The sequence below is a fragment of the Crotalus tigris genome, unplaced genomic scaffold, assembly GCF_016545835.1.
Source record: "Crotalus tigris isolate CLP2741 ecotype Arizona unplaced genomic scaffold, ASM1654583v1 scf7180000024437.13266115, whole genome shotgun sequence".
Classification (NCBI taxonomy): Eukaryota; Metazoa; Chordata; class Lepidosauria; order Squamata; family Viperidae; genus Crotalus; species Crotalus tigris.
The window spans coordinates 3,676,303-3,698,413 of record NW_024100606.1 but is presented as its reverse complement, the minus strand read 5'-3'; the positions used below and the strand labels follow the sequence as shown (position 1 = coordinate 3,698,413).

Here is a 22,111-nt window from a genome sequence, read left to right as displayed (position 1 = left end):
TAGTTGTGGGTGCCTCCTTCCTATTGCCTTCTCCTTCTTGACTTTATCTGATATTCTGCATGTCACCAGGTTTGCATTCTTGACCAGAACTGCAAGCTTCACTGCTGCCATGTAATAAGAGGTTCAGTACTGATTGGGGGAATACTCTTTAAGGCTTATTAACTGGCAGCAAGACAGAAAGAAGATTTTTAGAGACTGCCCGCAGCTGTCTCGTGGGTATTCCAACAGACTGTCTGCCATGCCTTTTCTCAGAGCACAACTTGTTTTGACCACAGTTAGCAAGTACGATGCATAGAAAAAAAAAAGCTGGATATATTGCCTCTAATGAACAACATGTACAATACGTAGAATGTAAGCTAGCAAGCTTACGGGTTTACATGTCTCTTATAAAAGAAAATATAAAAGAAGGAATTGATCTACTCAAGCACCTGGAAAGGAATAATAAGCATAGGAGGGAATAAAGGTTGGGCAGAGTTCAAAGTGTATGCTGTAGAGTTTACAACTCTGCCTCTATTTGAAGTATATATGCACACATACACATACATACGTACGTACATACATACATACATACATACATACATAACAAATTTCAATGTGAGATTCACTAGTCCAGTGGTGGCGAACCTATGGCACGCGTGCCAGAGGCGGCACTTAGAGCCCTCTCTGTTGGCATGCACATCACCGCCACCAACAGCAGGTCCATCAGGCCGCCACTGCCGCCTGGAGCAGGAGTCCCACCCATCACAAAGGGGCGAAGCGGCCGACTAGCAAGCTCGTGTAGAGATGGTAAAGCAGAGGTCACCAACTATTGTCGATTGGTGGACTGGAAAAAAAGGGAGGGGGAAGCATTTTACATGCGTGCATGCGCATATGGGGCCACGAGCATGCACGCACTGCAAATGGGGTGGGGCTAGTGCCTACTTACTAGCCCTGACCCGTTCTTGCATGGTACAGCGCCTTGTATCTGTACCTGCGGTGCCGCCGTGGCCATTTTTGCACCTTGTAGCATGGTGGTCCATTTTTGCGCCCCCAGTTTTTGCATGCCAGAGGTGGCACTCAGAGGCGCCTCCTTGCCTCCCCAGGGCACCACAATGCTGATGCGGCCCTGGCACTTTGCGATAAATAAGTGCGTTTTGGGTTGCGGTTTGGGCAGTTGGTCTCTAAAAGGTTCACCATCATTGCACTAGTCTAAACTGTAATGAAGCAGAGCTCAGCAAAAAAAAAAACAACTGCTTTATTTCTTCCTACTCTGAGTTCTCTCATATACCCCATGACAAGAGCAAAAGAGTTCAGAATATGCTGCAAAAGTATGTTACATCTCATTAGTTCTAACTTAGTTAGTCCCATCTAATTGGAATCAATAGAACTGGCCTAAAATAAAGGAGTATTGTCTTCACACTTGCATACCGAGCAATGTCTCTCATTCAGAGGAAAAAATTAGAAATGATGTGACAAGAACCTAGGCAGCTCTAATGAACTATCAAGGTCAGCTAAAATATAGCATGTTGAAGATTTCAAACAAATAAAAGATATAATATTCTAGAGGTGAAAATGGAATTTTGCAGGTGTAGTTTGTTGAGTTAAGAAACTTTTTATTTTATTACTTTATAGATTTTGATTTCAAGGGGAATCTTTCTCTGTAACAAATTATATTAAAAGGCATAGGTTTTCAGGAGGTGCAGCTCATTTCATCAGATTCATAGAATGACTAAATTAATGGAGGATTTAAATTGGGATAAGGGGACTAGGGAAAGGAGGAGGAAAGAGGAAGGAAGTCGGGTTGGTTATGCAGATGCAAATTATGTGTGATACAGATTGCAAGTGATAACAGATTATCAATTAGCAATTGTAATGAATTAAAGAAATATTGTGTTTGTTGACATGTTCTGCTATTGCTTGGAATCTTTTGATGTGGGTCAACAATTTTATTCATCAATGGTGCTTTTAAAATCTCCTGATTTCAAAAGCAAGTGAGCTAATTTTATGGAATTTCCATCACTACTAATGCACTTTTAAAGTGCAATGTCACATGAACACATCGCTTAGCAGTCCCATGACTGTGCAGGTTGTTAAGCAAGGGCCTCACATAACTGACATGGGAAGAAGCAGAAGTCTCTGGCAAGCAGGCTAGTGGGCATCACAGTGGGTAGGGAATGTGGACAGGCAATGCAGAGCATAGGCAGGCAATATGAAGTGTGGGTGGACAAGTGCCATGGGTAGGTACTAGGGAGTATGAGCAGCTGGATGGGTGGTTGCCACAGATAGGTGCTATAAGGGATGGGCAGGTGTTGTGGGTAGGCACTATGAAGGGCAAGAGGGTGCTGTAGGCAGGCTATACAAAGCACAGGTGGTCAGGCAAAATAGAGCTTAGGGCAACTTGCAACCTCTTGCTGGCTTCCCCATTGACTTTGCTTGTGGGAAGTGGGCAGGGAAGGTCGCAAATGATGATCATGTCACCATAGGACATTGTAACTGTCGTAATTGTGAGTCAGCTGCCTAGTGCCCAAATTGCAATAATGTGACTATTGGGATGGCGCAATGGCCTCAACTTCAAGGACGAATCATAACTCCTCCTCGTTCAGCACTATTGTAATTTGAATAGTTATTGAACAAGTGGTTATAACCCAAGGACTGATTGTACCAACTTTAAGACTGATTATTGCCTGGCAGATTTTGTTATGTGTCCCCACTCATTCATAATGTTAAGGTATAGAATCCTGTTAATTAGCAAAGTTGAAATCTGTTTCTAATATCTTCGTTCAGATTTTTCAGTTCTTTTGGAGGAAAACCCTGACTGTTAACTCATTCGGGATTGTCATACAGGCCTGGCCAAACTACAATTCTAAAGCAGAGAAAAGTGTTTGTATAATTTGGAGATAATATATGTATCTGCCATGCAGTGAAGTTAGAGAGGGGGTATGAGAGTGAAAAGAAGCAAAGGCACACTTTGAAGCATTGGACAGAAAGCATGCAGTGTCAAAGGAAGCAAGGGAAACAGCTTGGAGATAGTAGATTAGGAATGATGAGGGGTGGGTGGGTGACCTGAATTCGGGTGCTGGTTTACAGCTATTGTAGTGGTGCCCTTTTTCATTCTGTTGATACTTAACAATTTTGAATATTTTTGCAAAAATAGAAATGTTCAAGAATACTCGTTTCAGGGAGGGAAACTCAGTGTTTGTTCTTTGGGGAATCACTGCCTCTACCCACTTTCAACTCTCTTGGAAACTTTCTAGAGGTGATTTCAGATGAGTTTTATATTTATCAATAACTTCTTCTATTCCACAGGTCCCCAACCTTTTGAGCACCAAGGACCGGTTCCTTGGAGAAAGGTTTTTCTGCGGATCGGAGATGTAGTGCCTGCATCCCATGGATGGGGCTTTGCTTGTTTGCACAGCCCGGACTCTGGCATGTTGCAGCCCAGTGCTGATCCACGGACCGGGGGTTGGGGACCCTTGCTCTATTCCTTACTTATATATAAACTCAGATTTTCCTTTGATCCATCATTTTTCTTTATAGAAAAAATCAGTTAAAGAAGGCAAGTTAAAGTATCTGAGTAAACGCTTTGATTGGTTAGTGTTAGAAGTTGTCTAAAATGAAGGTTTGAGAGTATCGCAACATATTTGTATGGACTGACTTAGTTTTTTTATTAATAATTCTGAGAAGTACCCTGAAGCTCAAACATAACCAGAAGCCATATTTATTAAGTTTTTTTTCTTAATCCTAAAACAAGATTTTTTAATTACATGTTTATGTAACATCGTTATTGCAAGAATTGTGATCTGTCATTGTGATTGTGCCCAAGTTATATTACCAAATTATCACGTCTTACTATATCTCATAATTAATATTGCATATTTTCCACAGCCATTTCTCAATATTGAACATTGATTTAAAATAAGCTATCTGCTACATACCACTGTATTTAATTCTTTTTCTTTTCATAGGAGCATAATACATATAGGTTGGAAGAGATCTTGAAGGTAATCTAATTCAGTCTTCTGCCCATTGCAGGAATATACCATTACAGCATTCTCAATAGCTGGCTATCTAACCTTAGCTTAAATATTTCCAACAGACTGTCTCCCAAAACACTTTGTTCTATTATTGAATAATGTTCTTCCTAATGTTCAGTTGGAAACTTCCTTATAATTTAGACCTTTTACTTTTTGTTCTGTCTTCTGAACAATCTTTGCATTTGCATGAAAGCCCTTTAGATATTTGAAAATAGTTATGTCTTCCTGCAGTTCTTTTTTCTTTAGTAAAACATTTTGGATGTCTTCAACCATTTGCCATAAGATTTTTTTTTCCCCAACCCATGTATCACCTTGGTTGCTCTCCTTTGGACATGCTTCAGTTTGTCAGTTTATTTCCTAAAATCTGATGTAATAACTGGATATAATATACTAGATGTATTTAGCCAATGTGGAATAGAGAGCAACAACAGTTTCTCTTGATCTTGACACTATATTTCTGTAGATGCAGTTTAGGACTGAATTTCGTTTGGGGTTCTTGTTTATTTGTTTGCAGCTATATCAAACTTCTGGTACTTGTTTAGCTTGTAATCTATCAAGACATTGTCTACTGCTGCCCAGTTCTCTATCATGTATTTATTATTTTTATTATTTTACATTGATTATTTACAATTCCAATGAAAGTCATTGCATTTCTCATCTTTCTGGTTTCTTTCCATTGTTCCAGTTTGTTAAGATTCTCCTTGATTCCTGTCTTCTGGGATGTTTGTTATCCCCACTACCTTTGGGTCTTCTGTAGATTTAATATTTTCTAACCACAACCACCCATTCAAATTTTTTACAAATATGTTGAGCAGAACTAAGCCTAGAACAGAGTTCTATGATATGCCAGTTGGTGCTTCTTTCTGACTTGATGTGGAGCTATTGATGTAAAGTAAAGTTGTTTAACCACCTCAACATCTGTCTAATATTAGTAGACTCCAGCCAACATTTTGACATCTTCTCTACTAGGATATCATGGAAGTCTTTGTTAAAGGCCACATCCATCACATTCCTGCAGTCAGCTGAACTTATTGCTGTCAAAAAGAAAGATCAGGTTGATTTGGGATGATTTGTTTTGATAAACCTATCTTACCAAGGAATGCACTTTTATCTAAATGCTCACATATGAACCATTCCCTATAAATCCACCGTATATTCTAAGCTGTCTCTCTTTTTTATTGGAATTGTATGCAGTTATACATCCAATATCTTATTTTCAAGACATTCTCAGTTCTGTTGTTCTCCCTTTGATTTTTGGAATTCTGTCCATGGGATGGTATCTAGTACTTCTCTAAACTTGTTGAGATGAATTCTTCTGAAATTGGGAAATTCTTGTTTCTCATTATATAATACCCTGATGCACAGGATGATATGTTGACCCCTTCTGTTTTTACCTCCTCAACTGGGTAGAAAATGAAGCAGTCATCATGACCTCTGAGGAACTTTGAGAACCTTGTAACCTTGATCAAAATGATAGATACCTGTCTTACCTGCAAATTCTAGATTTGGATCTTTTGCCTGACTTGTTGGTCTAGACTAGAGCATACAAGCTCTTCAATAACATCAGTGTTGCTTTCTTTTCCTCCTACTTCTCTTTTGACTGATACAATCATTTGCTTTCTCTTCATGGCTTTTTTTACTACCAACAAATCTGCAATCATATTGGGCAATCAGAAACCTTTACAAAAGAATCAGAAGCAGTCAAGAACAAGATTCCTTCTAATTTTTGATATGTTGGATATAGAAAAACATGTTTTCCCCAACCAAGTACAGATTTGCGCAAAAGAGTATATTCCTATGTTGGTACATTTACATATTTCTTAGTTAAAATGTAGTATATAAACTAGAAAATATAATAGTATGACACATATATTCTTAAATCATTTTTAACTCATCGTGACTGCCCCCTGTATTTTTCAGAAGTGATTTGCCAGTTCCTTCTTTGCCCATCCAGTTTTGTGTCTGAGTTGGGACTGGAACTCATAGTCTCTTGGTTTTTAGTCTGTTCTCTTAATCATTATACCAGATTCGGTCTACATATACATACTTGCAGATTGTAACATAAGCTCACCAGTCACTGATAACTGATCAGTATTTTGTAAACATTTTTCTTTGCTATTGTAATCAACATTTTTAAAGAAAAAAAAAGCATTACACAGGGCTATTTAAATAGCCCCTCTATCATTTTTCCCATTTGTTCTCTCTTTGTTGCATTTTAACCTTATTAAACTTTAATTATTATTAATTTAAATTTTGATATTGGTATAAAGTTAACAATGATCAAGGACTTTGTGGATTTCAAAACTCAGCAGATATTAATTAAACTTTTTTTTGAGGGAGGAGGGAAACTCTGGCATATCTCTAGTTGGGCATGATTTAGAGTAATTGTATTGCAAGAGCAGGATTGCTTCCCTGATATTCCAGGCCAAAGATTATTGTTGTTGTTGCTGTTTTGTTATATTTAATTTTGTGTGCATGGATTTGATGTATAATATGCACGCATGTGTTCAAATGCACATCTTAGAAGGAAGATAGACCAGGAATCGGCCAGCAGTCCCTTCCCCTTGGGGCTTCTTCTCTTTTCTTGTCTTTCCTTTTTCCTGAGTATTGCAAGCATGGCTTTATTTTACTTTTTAAAATCTGTAGGAAGGGAAGGGAATCTTACATTGGTAAGGACTGCTTAGTGAATCTTAAAAGATTTAATTTTGGGGATGGAGGTGAATAAAGTCTCCTTTATTCACAGACTTACAGAATTATTATATCCAGGATGCAAAACTGCAGAAGATGCTTTGTGGAAGCAAAGAGTAGAAGAAAATAGTACCATATTTTCCGGCGTATAAGACGACTTGGCGTATAAGACAACCCCCGACTTCGGAGAAGATTTGCATGGTTTAGAAAGTCGTCTTATACGCCGGAAAATACGGTAATCCTCTTTTGCTATCTAGAAGTTTATGACCCAGAAATGGTAGGCGTATTATTTGATCAAATACTTAAATCTTAATTAGAAATTCTTGGAAAAATTATAGCATTGAAACATTCTGGAAAGACTTCTTTTTTCTCTGTAACTATATATTGGAGAAGGGAGAAGACTCATCTATCCATTGTAAACACAAAATAATTAAAAAGTGTGAAAGAATAAACAAAATTTTGCAGTTATGATTAGGGAAACTACTGTTCTACCCCATGGTTACTCCAGGGCCTGCTGAAAGATATGACTTAGGTCTTGCTCTTGGGTGCAGTTCCCATGGCAACAAATTCCAATAATAAAAAAGAGGTTATTCACGTCTACAGTACTTGGATACAAAAAAAATGCTTGTGCTGCTATCTAGATCTAAATGTAACTTGAAGGGTGGGAAATACTTTGTAGGACAAATGAGGCTGTTGCCATAGTGATGGAAGCACAGCCTCAGAAATGGTGGAGGTTGGGCTGGCACAAGCATTTTGACTGTGGGAAGTCGCCAGGTGTTTGAGGTGGGGGCACAGAACAGATTCTTCTCAGAACAGAAATGCTGACACAACTTATTACTTGGTACTCTGCGTGCTGTGCACTGCAGTTCTTAACAAAGATCATATTGGAACTTGCCGAAGTCTCAAGAGATGCAGTCAGCCAAGACACTCTGCCTATCCCTTACTCCAGGGTAAAATCCTGGATGATTTACAAGAGATTGCAAAGTTTTATTTATTTGCCAATTTATATGTAGGCTTTACCTGATGATCCTCAAGGTTTGCCTAATAGGCAAAAAATTAAAACACTCAAAAGTATATTAAAACATCAAAAACAAATCATACGCAACCGACAGAGTTGCTTATTAAAAATAACAAAAATAGAAAGTAAAAAAGAGATGGCACAGTAAATGAACATCATTGGAATACTCTCTAGAAAAGCTCTATGTTTAGCAACTGTGAGGTTCCAAGAATCAGGATATGTAGAATTACATCTGAGCAGTTTTCTTTCTGGTTCCTCGCCTGTGGTCAGAAATCTTGCCAAACTAAAATTACTTACATCATTAAAGATATTCTCTGAGTTCTTTTTCTCCCAACCAAAGTACCTAAACTTCATTTCCTCTTGGCCCATTGGAATGCAGCCCCTCCTGGAATCCAGACTACATTTCATTGCAGCTACCTGCTGAAAGCCTTCAAGGAGCGGACTAGCTTGTTCTCTGCAGGGAGCACTATCATTGCCCTGAGAGATAGTGTCCTAGTTTCAGTTCCTCTTAGCTCCTAGAAGTGTGGGACCACAAGGAGTTTCTCCTCAATATTTCACCAGGGCAGAAGGCAGTGGGTGGGGCTTCAGTTGTGCAGCTGAACAAATGAATTCTACATCCCTGGTAGTTGGTTTCACCTGCAGTGACCCCTAGCATTTGGTAATAAGTTTACTTTCAAGCTAAATCAAAACAGTCAATCGATTGGTTTTCAAGTGTTACTGAAAACAGCTGTCTTAAAATAAAATCTAGATGTGGGATTAGTTGAATTGGATTTTGATTTCACCTGACTGTGATAACTGGAAATGGCCATGCTTCATTTTTGAATGCATATCACAGATTACCCCAGCTTGGTATTTTCCAGATACTATTCCCACCATTTCTTGCTATCATTGGCTGTCTTGTCTGGGAATTATAGTTCAATATTTCTGGAGGGTACCAGATTTTGGGAAAGCTGGTGAACATGATTTGACCTTTTCTTATTCTATTAAATATATCATGTTGCCTAAATAATTCCACTAGTTCAGGGCTTTTCAATCTTTTCACCCATTGTACCACTTTTAGAATATGGCAATATCCAAATACCACCAGTCGCCTAACAAGGTGTCAAAAACTTGATGACCAAAAAAAAAGTAAAAAAGTGATAAAGTACAGCTAGTCCTCGACTTACAACAGTTTGCTTGGTGACTGCTCGAAGTTACAATGGCACCAAAAAAAAGTGCCCCCCCCAAGCCACAGCCGAGCAAGACACCTGCCTGCCCACCTGGTGGCGCTCTTCTTTCTGTCCGAGGTTTTCATTGTTGTGAGCATTTCTGTTGAGGATTGACAGGGGAGTGGGGTGGGGTGGTTTTTATTCCCCCCGTCTGCTGGGTGGTTGCAGCAGGTTTTGGTCACTTCACATGACCCTGGGACACTGACCGTCATAAATATGAATCAGTTGCCAAGCATCTGAATGTAAATCACAGGACCCTGGAGATGCTGCAACATTCCAGCTGATTGGTGCTTCGTCTGGGCTCAGCAGAAGCGTCAGGATCAGTGCTACTTTCCAGCTGATTGGTGCTTCTTCAGGGCTCAGCAGAAGCACTAGGATCAGCACCGAGCTCCAGCTGGATCCTGGTGCTGATCCTGGCGCTTTTGCTGAGCCCTGACAGCCCTACAGCTCCAGCCATCTCTCACTCAGGCTTGTGCGATGCTGACACAGATTCAGCTCATTCCCCTCCCCCGCTACTTTTCTAGGATGGTTGCGTACCACCTGCCAGCTGCCAATGTACCACAGGTGGTACCCATATCACTGGTTGAAAAGCTGTGCACTAGTTCCCCTAGCTCTTATTGCTGAAACCATTTTGAAGGACAATCGTATGGTTTCATTAGTCTCTCTTTAAAAAAACATTTTATGTGTTTTAACCCAATTTTTCAATGTCATGTTCTGTTGAAAATGAGTTTAAATACTATATATGAACATTAGTTCTCCTCATTTTACTATATTCAGCCATTCTTGTCACAAAATGTAGACCTAGGATGGAAAACCTATAGTTTTCCAGATGTTCTTGAATTATATCTTCTCCAGCATGACAAGTGGAGAATCCACCAATGGGTTAGCTTCGTCCTCTGCCCGTAGAGACTAAGTCAGCCAAGTTGCCATGCCCCTCTCCCTGGACCAGGAACCCAGTCACGACTTAGTCTTTCACTTGGGAGGACACACTTGCTTGGCTCTAATCTTGAGAAGTCACCAGGATCAGTTCATATAAAAGAAAAGGAAAGAAGCGAACAGCTGTTCGTTCCCTGCGGCAGTCAGCCACTTGGATCCCAACGCTCCGGCAGGCTTCGGCTGAAGCCTCAAACTGGTCACTCATGGCAGCCTAAACAAAGACCGGTCGCCATATTTGGCCACCGCTTGACTTCAAAGCAGCACGGGGAGGGTGGAAGCTTTCCTCCACGAGGATAGGAAGCCAGATCAGCTCCTTGTCATCGCCTTATCCGTTAAAATCTCCTTGCACAAATTTCCAACAGGAGTGGGTAGTTTAAAAAGGAACACTTGCGGTCGCCATTTTCCGAGCTGCGAAGTTCAAACAGCTGGATTGCCGGCTCCCTTCAGGATACCGTAACAAGCTCTGCATCAGTGGCAAACCGATTTATGTAACGAACGGCAGATCAATTTATTTTCAATTTCCTTTCACTCATTTGAGTCCGGAAATTGGACGGGGGGAAAATCGCCTTTTCAGCATAACCATCGTATCAACTGAACCATTGAGAATTCCTGCTATATTTACCTGATTATTGTGCATCCAAAAAAAGAAGAGGAAAAGGAAGGAAGGCCCACGATTACAGAAATAATCGGAGCTGTCTGCCCAACATATTGTGTGTGGGTCGTATCATTAATTTGATCTTGCTGCCACCAACAAGGCAATAGCATATTGGCCACTAAGTGAATCATGGGTGCGGTGGTCCCATTAATCTGGGCTTGCCGCTTTGACCTGGTCTCAGTTGCTACAGTATTCTGCACTGGTAATTCCATCAAGTTGCCCTGTAGCCAAGGCTGACCTATTACCAAGCCTGTCAGTCACAACACTGAGATATCTCTTGTGGCAATGGCAGACACCAACGCTGCTCAAGCCCCACAGGATACCTCCACCAGTCCCCCTGGATCTAAGAGGTCAAGATCATCCAGTCAGGAAGCAACGGGGAGGATCAAGGCCAAAGCAATCTCTGGCAAAATATCCTGTAAGATGGCTGACGAGGGAAGATGAAGACACCAGGCCTTAGAGAAACAATTTTCCTGAGCTGAAAAATGACAAAACACAGCAGGAGATGGACTGGACTCTCCTGCTTACACAGAGGCAGAGATTTTTGGCCCTCTACAGGTTACTCAGACCTCGGGAGCTTCAAAAGCTGGGCCTCTGGAAGCAGAGGCCGACGCAGAACAGGCGGAGAGATCCCCCCTAAGCGAAGGGCCTGAGGAGCCCAGAAGCACCTTTTTACAGAGGGACTTTGCCCCCCCCCGACAGTCAGGGAGCCTTATCATCTGAACATTTGCAGGCCCTGATATCTCAGGCCGTCGCTCAAGGCATAGCTTCCACAATGCATTATAACCCAGGGCTGAATCTGTAGTATCAAGAGGTCGATCCTATCTATCCCAAGAGGAAGCTACAACATACCAGGGATCGATTTCTCCATCTCAATCCTCAAAGTAGGATGTCCTCACTGGGGATTATGAACAAATGGACCAGGGGTTATCAGAGGATGAAGACATATCCCCGGACCCCCCACCGTTCGTAGGCCTCTTCAATCCGGCCCTCTTCAAATCTCTGCTCCACAAGGCTAGCAGCACGGCCAAGATTAAACGGGCATGAATCCCTCAGGAAAGACCCTCTACCAGCCAGGACACTAATAGCAGGGTCTATTCTGAACCCACCTTCACACAGCAACATATTCCCTGCTCCCCTCTCTTTTTCAATACAATACAGAAAAATTGGGGAACGCCAGGATCCTTCCCCTCAATGGGGGGGGACAGATAAGCTGTTCAATATAGATCCTGCTTTATCAGAGGAGATAGACGTTCAGGTAGTAGACGAACCCTAGCATCATTGTTTTCACCATTCACGGTATCTGGGGATGCGGCAGAGGCCTTGAGGTCAGAGGACAAGAAGGCTGTTGGAATATTCATGTGCAGGAAGAGTCATGTGGTAACTCAGTCAGCCAATGTGAAGAAAGTGCTACTGAGTCTGTGCAAAAAGGTGTTGAGTTAGGAGCTGGATTTCCAGTCTCAGGTTTGTCTCTGTATCTCTCTGTAAGAAGTCTTCAATTGAGCTATGTTGCTGTAAAGAAGAATGTATGGTATGGTAAATATTTTTATATGAATATAAAGAAGTTATTTTGAATCAGCTAAATGCAGTCAACTGTGAGAGCTTCTGATTTATTTTTTCACCAATAGAGAAATTAAAATTCTCTAACAAAGGCAGAACTTACCTTCCGCAGGACCCATCAGGCCTCAGCATGGGCGATAAAGGCAGCCATATCTAATTCCTTTTTTGCCAGAACCTCACTGCTTTGGCTGCGCCAACTTCAGGCCAGGTTTTCCCCAGAAGAGGAAAGAATGCACTATGAGCTGAGGAGGCTAGTGGCTGCAACAGAATTCATGGCGGACTCATTATTACACGCCGCCAACTATTCCGCCAGAGCAATAGCGTCCAATATCACAGCCCGCAGATTACTGTGGCTCAGGCAATGGCGAGCGGACATCAAGGCAAAGTGGCAGTTAGCAGCTGCACCATACAGAGGTGATCACCTATTTGGTAAGGCCCTAACCCTTATTTAATTGAAAATAAGGATAAACGTAAGGTCATGGCTCACCTTTCAGGGAAGGTCGATAGGAGACCCCTTACCTACACCCGAGATAGCCCTTTCGATCCAAAGCAGGGTCAGAGCTTCCTTCATTTTCCTGCCCCTTTCAGCCCAGATCAGACCGTCAGGTTGATAGATCTGGCAACAGGGACAGATACAGACAGCAGTTCCTGTCGAAGCGGCCCTTTCGAGGAGCAGGGGGCTGCCCCTTCCGTAAGTCCAAGTGACAACGGGGAGACCTCCCCCATTGTTGGCAGGCTTGCCCTTTTTGCATACAGATGGCAAGCCATCACCACGGACCTTTGGGTCCTAAACACCATCAGATTCAGCCTTTCTCTGGAATATACCTCCAGACCTCCGAGGCACTTTGTACCTTGTCCATCACCCAAGGATCCGGTCAAAAGAGGCCTCATCAAGGAGGCTATTCATCACCTCCTGGAAATCTGGGCCATAGAGCCGGTACCAGCAGGACAGGAGGGACGGGGATTCTATTCCATTCTGTTCATTGTCCCAAAGACCTCTGGGGGATGAAGAGCAATCCTAGATCTAAAAAGATTAAACAATCATTTGGCATACAGAAAATTCAAAATGCAGATGCTCCAATCTATATTGGCCGGCATCAGAAGGGGAGACCTCCTAACATCCATCGATCTGACCGAGGCCTATCTACACATCCCCATACTTCCTGCTCATCGGAAATTCCTCAGGTTCTATTATGCAGATCAACACCTTCAATATAGGGCTCTACCCTTTGGCCTCTCATCGGCTCCCAGGATGTTCACAAAGGTACTGCTGACACTCGCTGCTCACTTGCAGACCATCCCTGTGCGCATCCAGTGCTATCTGGATGACGTTCTCATCCAATCCTTCTCCGTTCAGGCGGCACAATCAGAGTTGACATTAACCCTAAGGACTCTCCAAGAGCACGGGTTCTCAGTAAACTTCCAAAAGAGTCAAACAGTTCCTTCGACCCACCTCCTTCAGCTGGGAGTGGTGATAGATACAAGGAAGTGCGAGGTCTACTTATCTCGAGAACGTCAAAGCAGCATTCGAGCCCTGGTCACTCAGATTCAAAGAAGATGTGTCGCCACACTGGCCACATTCTCCCACTTGTTGGGAAAGATGATTTCATGCATAGCAATTATGCCCTGGGCAAGGCTACACTCCAGGGACCTACAATGGTTCCTACTACCGTTCCAGAAAGTAGGAACCAGATCTTCCAGCCAAAAAGTAAGGGTTCCACCACAGATCCTGAAATCTCTCCAATGGTGGGTTTCCCCAGCGGTGGGAAAAGGATCCCTGAGGAACCCACCCGGGTCATCCTGACTTCGGATGCCAGCTTATTTGGCTGGGGAGCCCACCTACAATCACTGCTGGCACAGGGCCGGTGGTCTCCATCAGATCTAAGGCACAACATCAACTGGTTGGAGCTCAGAGCCATATACCTGGCCCTACATCATTTTCACAGATCATTGGCGAAACAGCATGTTCTGGTTCTCACAGACAATGTGGCGGCAAAAGCCCACGTCAACCGGCAGGGGGGCACCCACTCCAGATCCCTCATGACCGAGGCCCTGTCGCTGGGATCCTGGGCAGAGACCAACCTCTCCTCCCTCAGGGCTGAACACATCTTGGGAGAGATGAACCGGCAGGCGGACTTCCTGAGCAGGTCAACAGTAGACCACTCGGAGTGGAGCTTGCACCCAGACCTCTTCAGAGAGGCATCAGAGAGGTTCGGTCAGCCAATACTGGACTTATTTGCCAGCCCGACGAATGCCCAGCTTCCTAGGTTCTTCTCCCGCTTCCCATCACCAGGGATGGAGAGGGCTGATGCACTCCAGGGGCCATGGCCCAGGGGACTGCTCTATGCATTCCCCCCTCTCCCTCTGATGCAAGCTACCATCCAGAAGATACTGCAGGAATGGGCAGAGGTGATGCTTATTGCTCCACACTGGCCAAGACGGCCGTGGTTTGCCGACCTCATGAGTCTTTCAGTCTCCCCCCTGTAGAAGATACCACATGACCAAATCTCCCTCAGCCAGGGGGTCCTATAACACCCAGAGCCACAGTGGCTCCAGTTAACCGTCTGGCACTTGAACGGCGACTCTTAACACAGGAGTCCTATTCACCAGACATGATTACCACGATTCAGGCCTTAAGAAGGGCTGCAACTAACAGAATTTATTTCCACGTGGAGAAATTATTGTAGCTGGTGTACAAAACAGCAGCTAGACCCCTTTAGAATTACTATTCCAAAGATTTTGGACTATTTGTGGGAGGGTCTTAAGAAGGGCCTAGTGCCAAACACAATCCACAGACAGGTGGTCACTCTGTCCACAGTCCTCACGTATGGCGACTCTGAGCCACTAGCCAAACACCCATGGTGCGCTCGTTCATCAAGGGTGCAACCGACAACAGACCACCCGTGATTCACAGAGATCCCTCCTGGGATCTGTCCAGGGTCTTACAGGCCCTTACCTCACCTCCATTCGAGCCTAACCGGACCTGTACCATACTGTGCCTGACACTTAAGGTCGAATTCCTAGTGGCTGTCACATTGGCTAGGCGCATCTCAGAGTTAGCAGCCTTATCAGTTAGGGAAGACCTTTGCATTTTCCACACTGATAGCGTAGTTCTACGTCTGGATCCCTCTTTTGTTCCCAAGATCAATTCCTTGTTTCATAGAACGTAGGAGGTGGTACTGCCGGACTTTTGCCCTCAGCCTTCCCATGACTTGGAACATAAATGACACACACTGGACGTTCGCAGAGCATTAAGGAATTATATCAAGCGAACGTCACTCTTTCGCAAGTCTGAGGCCCTCTTCGTGTCCTTTCAGCTTCACTCAAAGGGATGGAAGATCACGGCGTCCACGATTGGCAGATGGATCAATACTTGCATAACAGGAGCGTACCAGATGCAATCGCTTCCTGTTCCAAATCGAATCACCACCCATTCCACTTGCAGCGCAGCAATTTCAGCAGCGTGGGCGACACAGGTGTCAATTGAAGAAATATGTAGGGCAGTGACGTGGGCATCGCCTTCCCCCTTTGTGAAGCATTATAAGATAGATAGATTCACATCTGCGAGGCCTCATTTGGCAGAAGAGTCCTCCAATGCGTACTATCAGAGAGTGGGACACAGGCCCAGACTGCTTCCCACCCACAGGGACAGTGAGGCTTTGGTACGTCCCATTGGTGGATTCTCCACTTGTCATGCTGGAGAAGGGGCGTTGTCTTACCTGAACGCCTTTTCTCAGCATGACGATGGAGAATCCACTCCCATCCTTAGGGCCTGTCAGGTCCTGTGTCAGGAGTAATTGAGCTAACACATTGAATCATAGCCAACAGCTGCACCTCAGTCGTTACTGGGTTCCTGGTCCAGGGAGAGGGGTATGGCAACTTGGCTGACTAGTCTCTACGGGCAGAGGACGAAGCTAACCCGTTGGTGGATTCTCCATCATCATGCTGAGAAAAGGCATTTAGGTAAGACAACGCCCCTTCCATCTCTCAAAATTGGTTAGTTTGAGAAAGCTATCAGTAATTGTAGTTCAGCAACATCTGAAAGAAAACTAATTTATTATCCATTATTGAAACCATCTGGATTTTTTTTTAATCAACATTGTTCAGTAATGACATTAAATTGCTGTTTGTGTGTTTTTCTGTGTATTGTTAAGTGTTACAGAATTACAGTTTTTATCTGGATCTAGCTCAGAAATTTTGGATCTAGTCTGATTGGGAGATAATGCGATTTGTACTTTAGAACCGCTAAAATTGTCAGATTAGGGAAGATGTGTACATGTTAGATATATGACAGTAGAAAAGCACACATGCTTCTTGTACTCTGAAGCTATCTACATTTCTTACAAGACTGCTTGAAGAAAAGGTTCTGGAGGCTAATTATATCTGATTGTATAGCAATTATTGTCTCAGATCCCCCTTGATCCAGTGACTTCTTTTGAGCTGGGGTCTTGTCTCCAGAGAACTGAAATCCAGAGCCAATTGGAGTTGAATCCATATCTGTATTGAAAGATCTTTCCATTTGCACATAGAATGGGAAGAATATTTGAGGCAGCCAGCCAGCAAAGTGATTTTTGCTACATGTGACCAATCATCATATTTCAATTATAGAATGAAATGGGTTGATGTAAACCAGCCCTGCTTGATGTATAAAAAATGACAAGAGATTCAATGAGACAAAATACATACTGGGAAACAGATAGAACAATTGAGTACTTTATTTTCAATTTTTATGTCTTACTAGCTCTGCTTCAGGTGTTTGTTTGTTTTGTTTGTTTTTTGTCTGAAGTAATTTTCCTTTACATGAGTTCTTGATTATGTTAAGGGCATGGAAAGTGAATAGATTTTGAAAAACCACTGGTTTGGGTTTGAGTATCCTATTTTAGTTTGTGATCACTCTTCCCCCTCTTGAAGTTGCAGAGGAATTTATTTACTAAATTTAAACTTTTTTTTAAATTGGGGTGCTCTAAAAATGGTACTCAGAATTGGAATCAGAAGAAAGTCTATTCTAACTATAAATTGCTTGTTTATGAAATTGACAATGTATAAACTAAAACCTAACTTCTTATGGTGTTCCAAAAGAATTAAAATGTGCAAATGTCAGCCACAAAATGCTGAAAGAAAAGCAGTTTCAGTGAAGGAACTGAGAGATTGTATTGTCTGAGAAAATATATCCTACTTTGTCCCAGAAACAATAGGAGAAGTATTGCTGTCAAACATTAGAGAATACTGTATTATACTGGTATTGCTATTGAGTAACCAAATAGGAAGGAACTTAAAAAAAAACAGATGAAATTCTGTAGGTAGAAAGGAAATAGAATATAGAGACTGTAGAGGTAGAATGGAAGTGGATTGTTCCATATTAATCACTTATTTGCTATTTCTCTAACACAATTGGATTTGGTAATACAATTACCAAAGATGATTAGAAAGAGTAATAAAAATGCATAAATATTCAAATCATGGAATTGTGGGAGGAAGGTTTGTATCCTAACATATACTTTTCTATGCTCTCTCTCTCTCTCTCTCTCTTCTCCAGAAGTGGTGATCAAAGTTCAAGTCTATGAAAATGGAGATTTATCCCCACTTTCCCAGGCAGCTGTGGAAGTTTATGGCAACCAAACATCTTTAGCTTCAGGCACCACTGACCATGAGGGCATCAGTATGCTCCCCATCAGTTATCGCTTGGGCACCTGGGTCCTTGTCATGGCTTCCAAGCATGGCTTTGTTACAAACTCTGTTCCTTGGCGTGTCAACAAACTACCACGTGAGTGTTGGTAATCATTGGTTGAAAGAACCTGTGATTGGGAAATTGGTTGAAAGACCTGGGTGTGATGTGCACTTCGTGTGGATAATAAAAAATACATCTTTTATCAAGATAGTTTCCAGTGTTGCAAGAAAAATGAAAAATTATGAAGTTTAGTAAATATATGGAATGTAGTATATTATCTTCAATAAAAGAAGAGTACTTAATATTTTTCAGATATTTTAAGCAGCCATTTCTTGGAGACAGTAGCATCATCCCAGAACTTTGGCTGTTTTCTCAATATTGCAAAAAGTTAGATTCCACTGAGTTACATGAATTTCATATCAACGTATATGTTTCTGTCTTCAGAAAGCTGCATGAGAAGTGTCTTAATATAAGAAAAAGGGAGCTTACTTAGATTTTACCAAACTTAATCTAGTCTGCATTCTGTTTCTCATAATGACCAACTGGATATTGATCTTCACTTATTGATGCCAGCATCTGCAGTTGCAAAATAATGACTTAAGAGTTGTTCAATGTTTTGGATATCATGTAGTTATTATGACTAGTTATAATGGATGATGGAGTTATTTTCCATGGTCATGTCTAATATTCCACTAAAGCCATCTAAGAATAAAAGATACAGAGAACAACTTGACAAGTATTATTCCATCTCTGTTCATCATCTGGAATGTGTTGTTGCATAATTAGATGGTTGGTAATCCCACTGAGAAATACTGTAGTTGGTTGTATAGAGATAAAAGTATGGCTGTCATCTGGCTTGGACAAACATTGCCTGGACCTAGATTAGGATTGCTGTTGCCTTAATATTTATTGGAAGGCTGCTTGTAAAGAGTCAGAAGATTGATATGGATAGTAGTTTGTTGAAATATCAACAGTTATTTATGAATAGGGAAGAGGAGAAAGAAAATGGAATCAATAGTAAGACAGGTTTGAAGGCACATACAACACTCCTAATACATCACAGCTAATATAGTATTAAGTATAATGTTCCAAGAGTAGGCTGAGACAGATCTCATATGGCTTTAAGTTTCACATTGATATCTTTCTCAAGCTGTTTTAAATAAGACTTTATTAGGAAATACATCCATAATTTATTTTCCAGGCCAGAATTCAGTCCTCTGTTACAAAAAACCCTTGTACAGAATGTGCAAACTTTCATTCTTTTACCAAGTTTGTACTAGCAACTAACCAGAGGTACATCTGCAGGGGAGCTAAAAATGATGTAAAAATGGTAGGTGCAAACAGGTGATCAAAACCCTGTTGCTTTTACATGTGTGATAAATGTGATTCACATTTAAAAGGATGTTCCTCTGATTGCGGACACTCCTACAAGAAACCCATATTGCAAGAAAACAGAAAAGTGTAGCTGTCGAGAAACCTTGAACTTTTTTTTTTAAATTTAATTTAAATTAAAGTCAATCAGCTTCTGGTTAGGCTGAAATCAAGAGTGACAACTTCAGTTGACGGACACTTAAATGGTTTCTTTCTTTTACACTTTTATTGAATTTTTTTTAACAAAGTAAAAACCATAATAGAAAATAAAAACAATAAAGGAAAATAACAAATAGTAAAGAAAGAAAATAGGAGTTTTTTTAATAAAAATAAGAGAAGAAAAAGGAAAACAAAGTTGATAGAATTTGCAGAGATGACTAAATTAATTTGGTTAGAGAAAGACTGACAGCTACATTCCAGCTACTGAAAGCCTGTTTGCGGACTTTTTGCTGAAAAATTAGAAAAAATAATTTGCGATTTGTGGGTTAGTGAATTAGTTACTTATGAAAAGAAGAAAATTATGCTATAATTATATTATTCATTCAGAGAGGGTAAAATACAAGTGCATTTATTGTTGTTGTTGTTGTTGTTAATTGCGAAGTCGTGTCCGACCCATCACGACCCCATGGACAACGTTCCTCCAGGTCTTCCTGTCCTCTACCATCTTCTGGAGTCCATTTAAATTCACATCTACTGCTTCAGTGACTCCATCCAGCCATCTCATTCTCTGTCGTCCCATTCTTCTATTGCCCTCAATCTTTCCCAGCATTAGGCTCTTCTCCAATGAATCCTTCCTTCTCATTAGGTGGCCAAAGTACTTGAGTTTCAACTTCAGGATCTGGCCTTCTAAGGAGCAGTCAGGGTTGATCTCTTCTAGGACTGACCGGTTTGAACGCCTTGCAGTCCAAGGGACTCGCAGGAGTCTTCTCCAGCACCATAGTTCAAAGGCCTCAGTTCTTTTGCGCTCAGCCTTTCTTATGGTCCAACTTTCACAGCCATACATTGCAACTGGGAAAACCATGGCCTGGACTATACGCACTTTTGTTGGCAGGGTGATGTCTCTGCTTTTTAGAATGATGTCTAGATTTGCCATAGCTTTCCTCCCCAGGAGCAAGCGTCTTTTAATTTCTTGGCTGCAGTCTCCATCTGAGGTGATCTTGGAGCCCAGAAAAATAAAATCTGTCACTCCCTCCATTTCTTCCCCATCTATTTGCCAGGAATTGAGAGGGCCGGATGCCATGATTTTGGTTTTCTTAATGTTGAGTTTCAAGCCTACTTTTGCACTCTCCTTCTTCACCCGCATCAAGAGGCTCTTTAGTTCCTCTTCATTTTCTGCCATTAGAGTGGTATCATCTGCATATCTTAGGTTGTTGATATTTCTCCCGGAAATCTTAATTCCAACTTTTGATTCATCTAGCCCTGCCTTTCCCATGATGTGCTCTGCATATAAGTTAAATAGGCAGGGCGACAGTATACAGCCTTGCTGGACTCCTTTTCCAATTTTGAACCAATCAGTGGTTCCGTGTTCGGTTCTCACTGTTGCTTCTTGACCCGCATATAGGTTTCTCAAGAGACAAATGAGATGGTCTGGTACTCCCATCTCTTTAAGAACTTGCCACAATTTGTTGTGATACACACAATCAAAGGCTTTTGCATAGTCAATGAAGCAGAAGTAGATGTTTTTCTGGAACTCCCTAGCTTTCTCCATGATCCAGCGTATGTTGGCAATTTGATCTCTAGTTCCTCTGCCTCTTCGAAATCCTGCCTGTACTTCTGGTAGTTCTCGATCAACATACTGCTGGAGTCTAGCTTGTAGGATTTTAAGCATAACTTTACTAGCATGTGAAATGAGAGCAATGGTGCGATAGTTTGAACATTCTTTGGCATTGCCTTTCTTTGGAATTGGAATGTAAACTGACCTTTTCCAATCCTGTGGCCACTGTTGAGTTTTCCAAATTTGCTGGCAAATTGAGTGTAGCACTTTTACTGCTTCGTCTTTTAAGATTTTGAATAGCTCAGTTGGAATACTGTCACCTCCACTAGCTTTGTTGTTGCTCAGATTTTCTAAGGCCCATTTCACTTCACATTCTAGGATGTCTGGTTCGAGGTCAATGACCATCTCATTGTGGTTATCTGGGATGTTAAGCTCATTCTTGTATAGTTCTTCTGTGTAGTTTTGGCATCTCTTCTTAATCTTTTCTGCCTCTGTTAGGTCTCTGCCATTTTAGTCCTTTATCATGCCCATCTTTGCATGAAACGTTCCCTTCATATCTCCAATTTTCTTGAAGAGATCTCTGGTCCTCCCTATTCTGTTGTTTTCTTCTATTTCTTTGCACTGTTCATTTAAGAAGGCATTCTTATCTCTTCTAGCTACTCTCTGGAATTCTGCATTCAATTGGGTGTATCTTTCTCTTTCTCCTTTGCCTTTCGCTTCCCTTCTTTCCTCAGCTATTTGCAAAGCTTCCTCAGACAGCCATTTTGCTTTCTTGCATTTCTTTTTCTTTGGGATGGTTTTAGTTGCTACCTCTTGTACAATGTTGCGAACTTCCATCCATAGTTCTTCAGGCACTCTGTCTATCAGATCAGTTCCTTAAATCTATTTGTCACCTCTACTGTATATTCATCAGGAATATGATTTAGTTCATACCTGAGTGGCCTAGTGCTTTTCCCTACTTTTTTCAATTTAAGCCTAAATTTTGCAACGAGAAGCTCATGATCTGAGCCACAGTCAGCTCCTGGTCTTGTTTTTACTGACTGTATAGAGCTTCTCCATCTTTGGCTGCAGAGCACATAGTCAATCTGATTTCTATGTTGACCGTCTGGTGATGTCCATGTGTAGAGCCGTCTCTTGGGTTTTTGGAAAAGAGTGTTTGTTATGACCATCGTATTCTCTTGACAAAATTCTATTAGCCTGTGCCCTGCTTCATTTTGTACTCCAAGGCCAAACTTGCCTGTTATTCCGGTTATCTTTTGGCTTCCTACCTTAGCATTCCA

General features: G+C 41.8%; 1 protein-coding gene across 7 annotated transcripts in view; it reads left to right on the top strand.

Moving 5' to 3' along the window:
- FAM171A2 (family with sequence similarity 171 member A2) overlaps nt 1–22,111 on the top strand; it is a 59,629-nt gene that overhangs the window by 8,057 nt on the left and 29,461 nt on the right. For 5 of the 7 annotated variants that reach the window (XR_005555192.1, XM_039331542.1, XM_039331541.1 and 2 more), the window contains exon 2: nt 17,615–17,842. The exons of the other annotated variants lie outside the window; for them this stretch is intronic. Coding sequence is in view for 4 of the 5 variants with exons in the window: in XM_039331542.1 (XP_039187476.1) it covers nt 17,615–17,842 (228 nt within the window). In the remaining variant the exon portion in view is untranslated. The remainder of the gene's footprint in view (nt 1–17,614; nt 17,843–22,111) is intronic. 7 annotated transcript variants of the gene reach the window in all.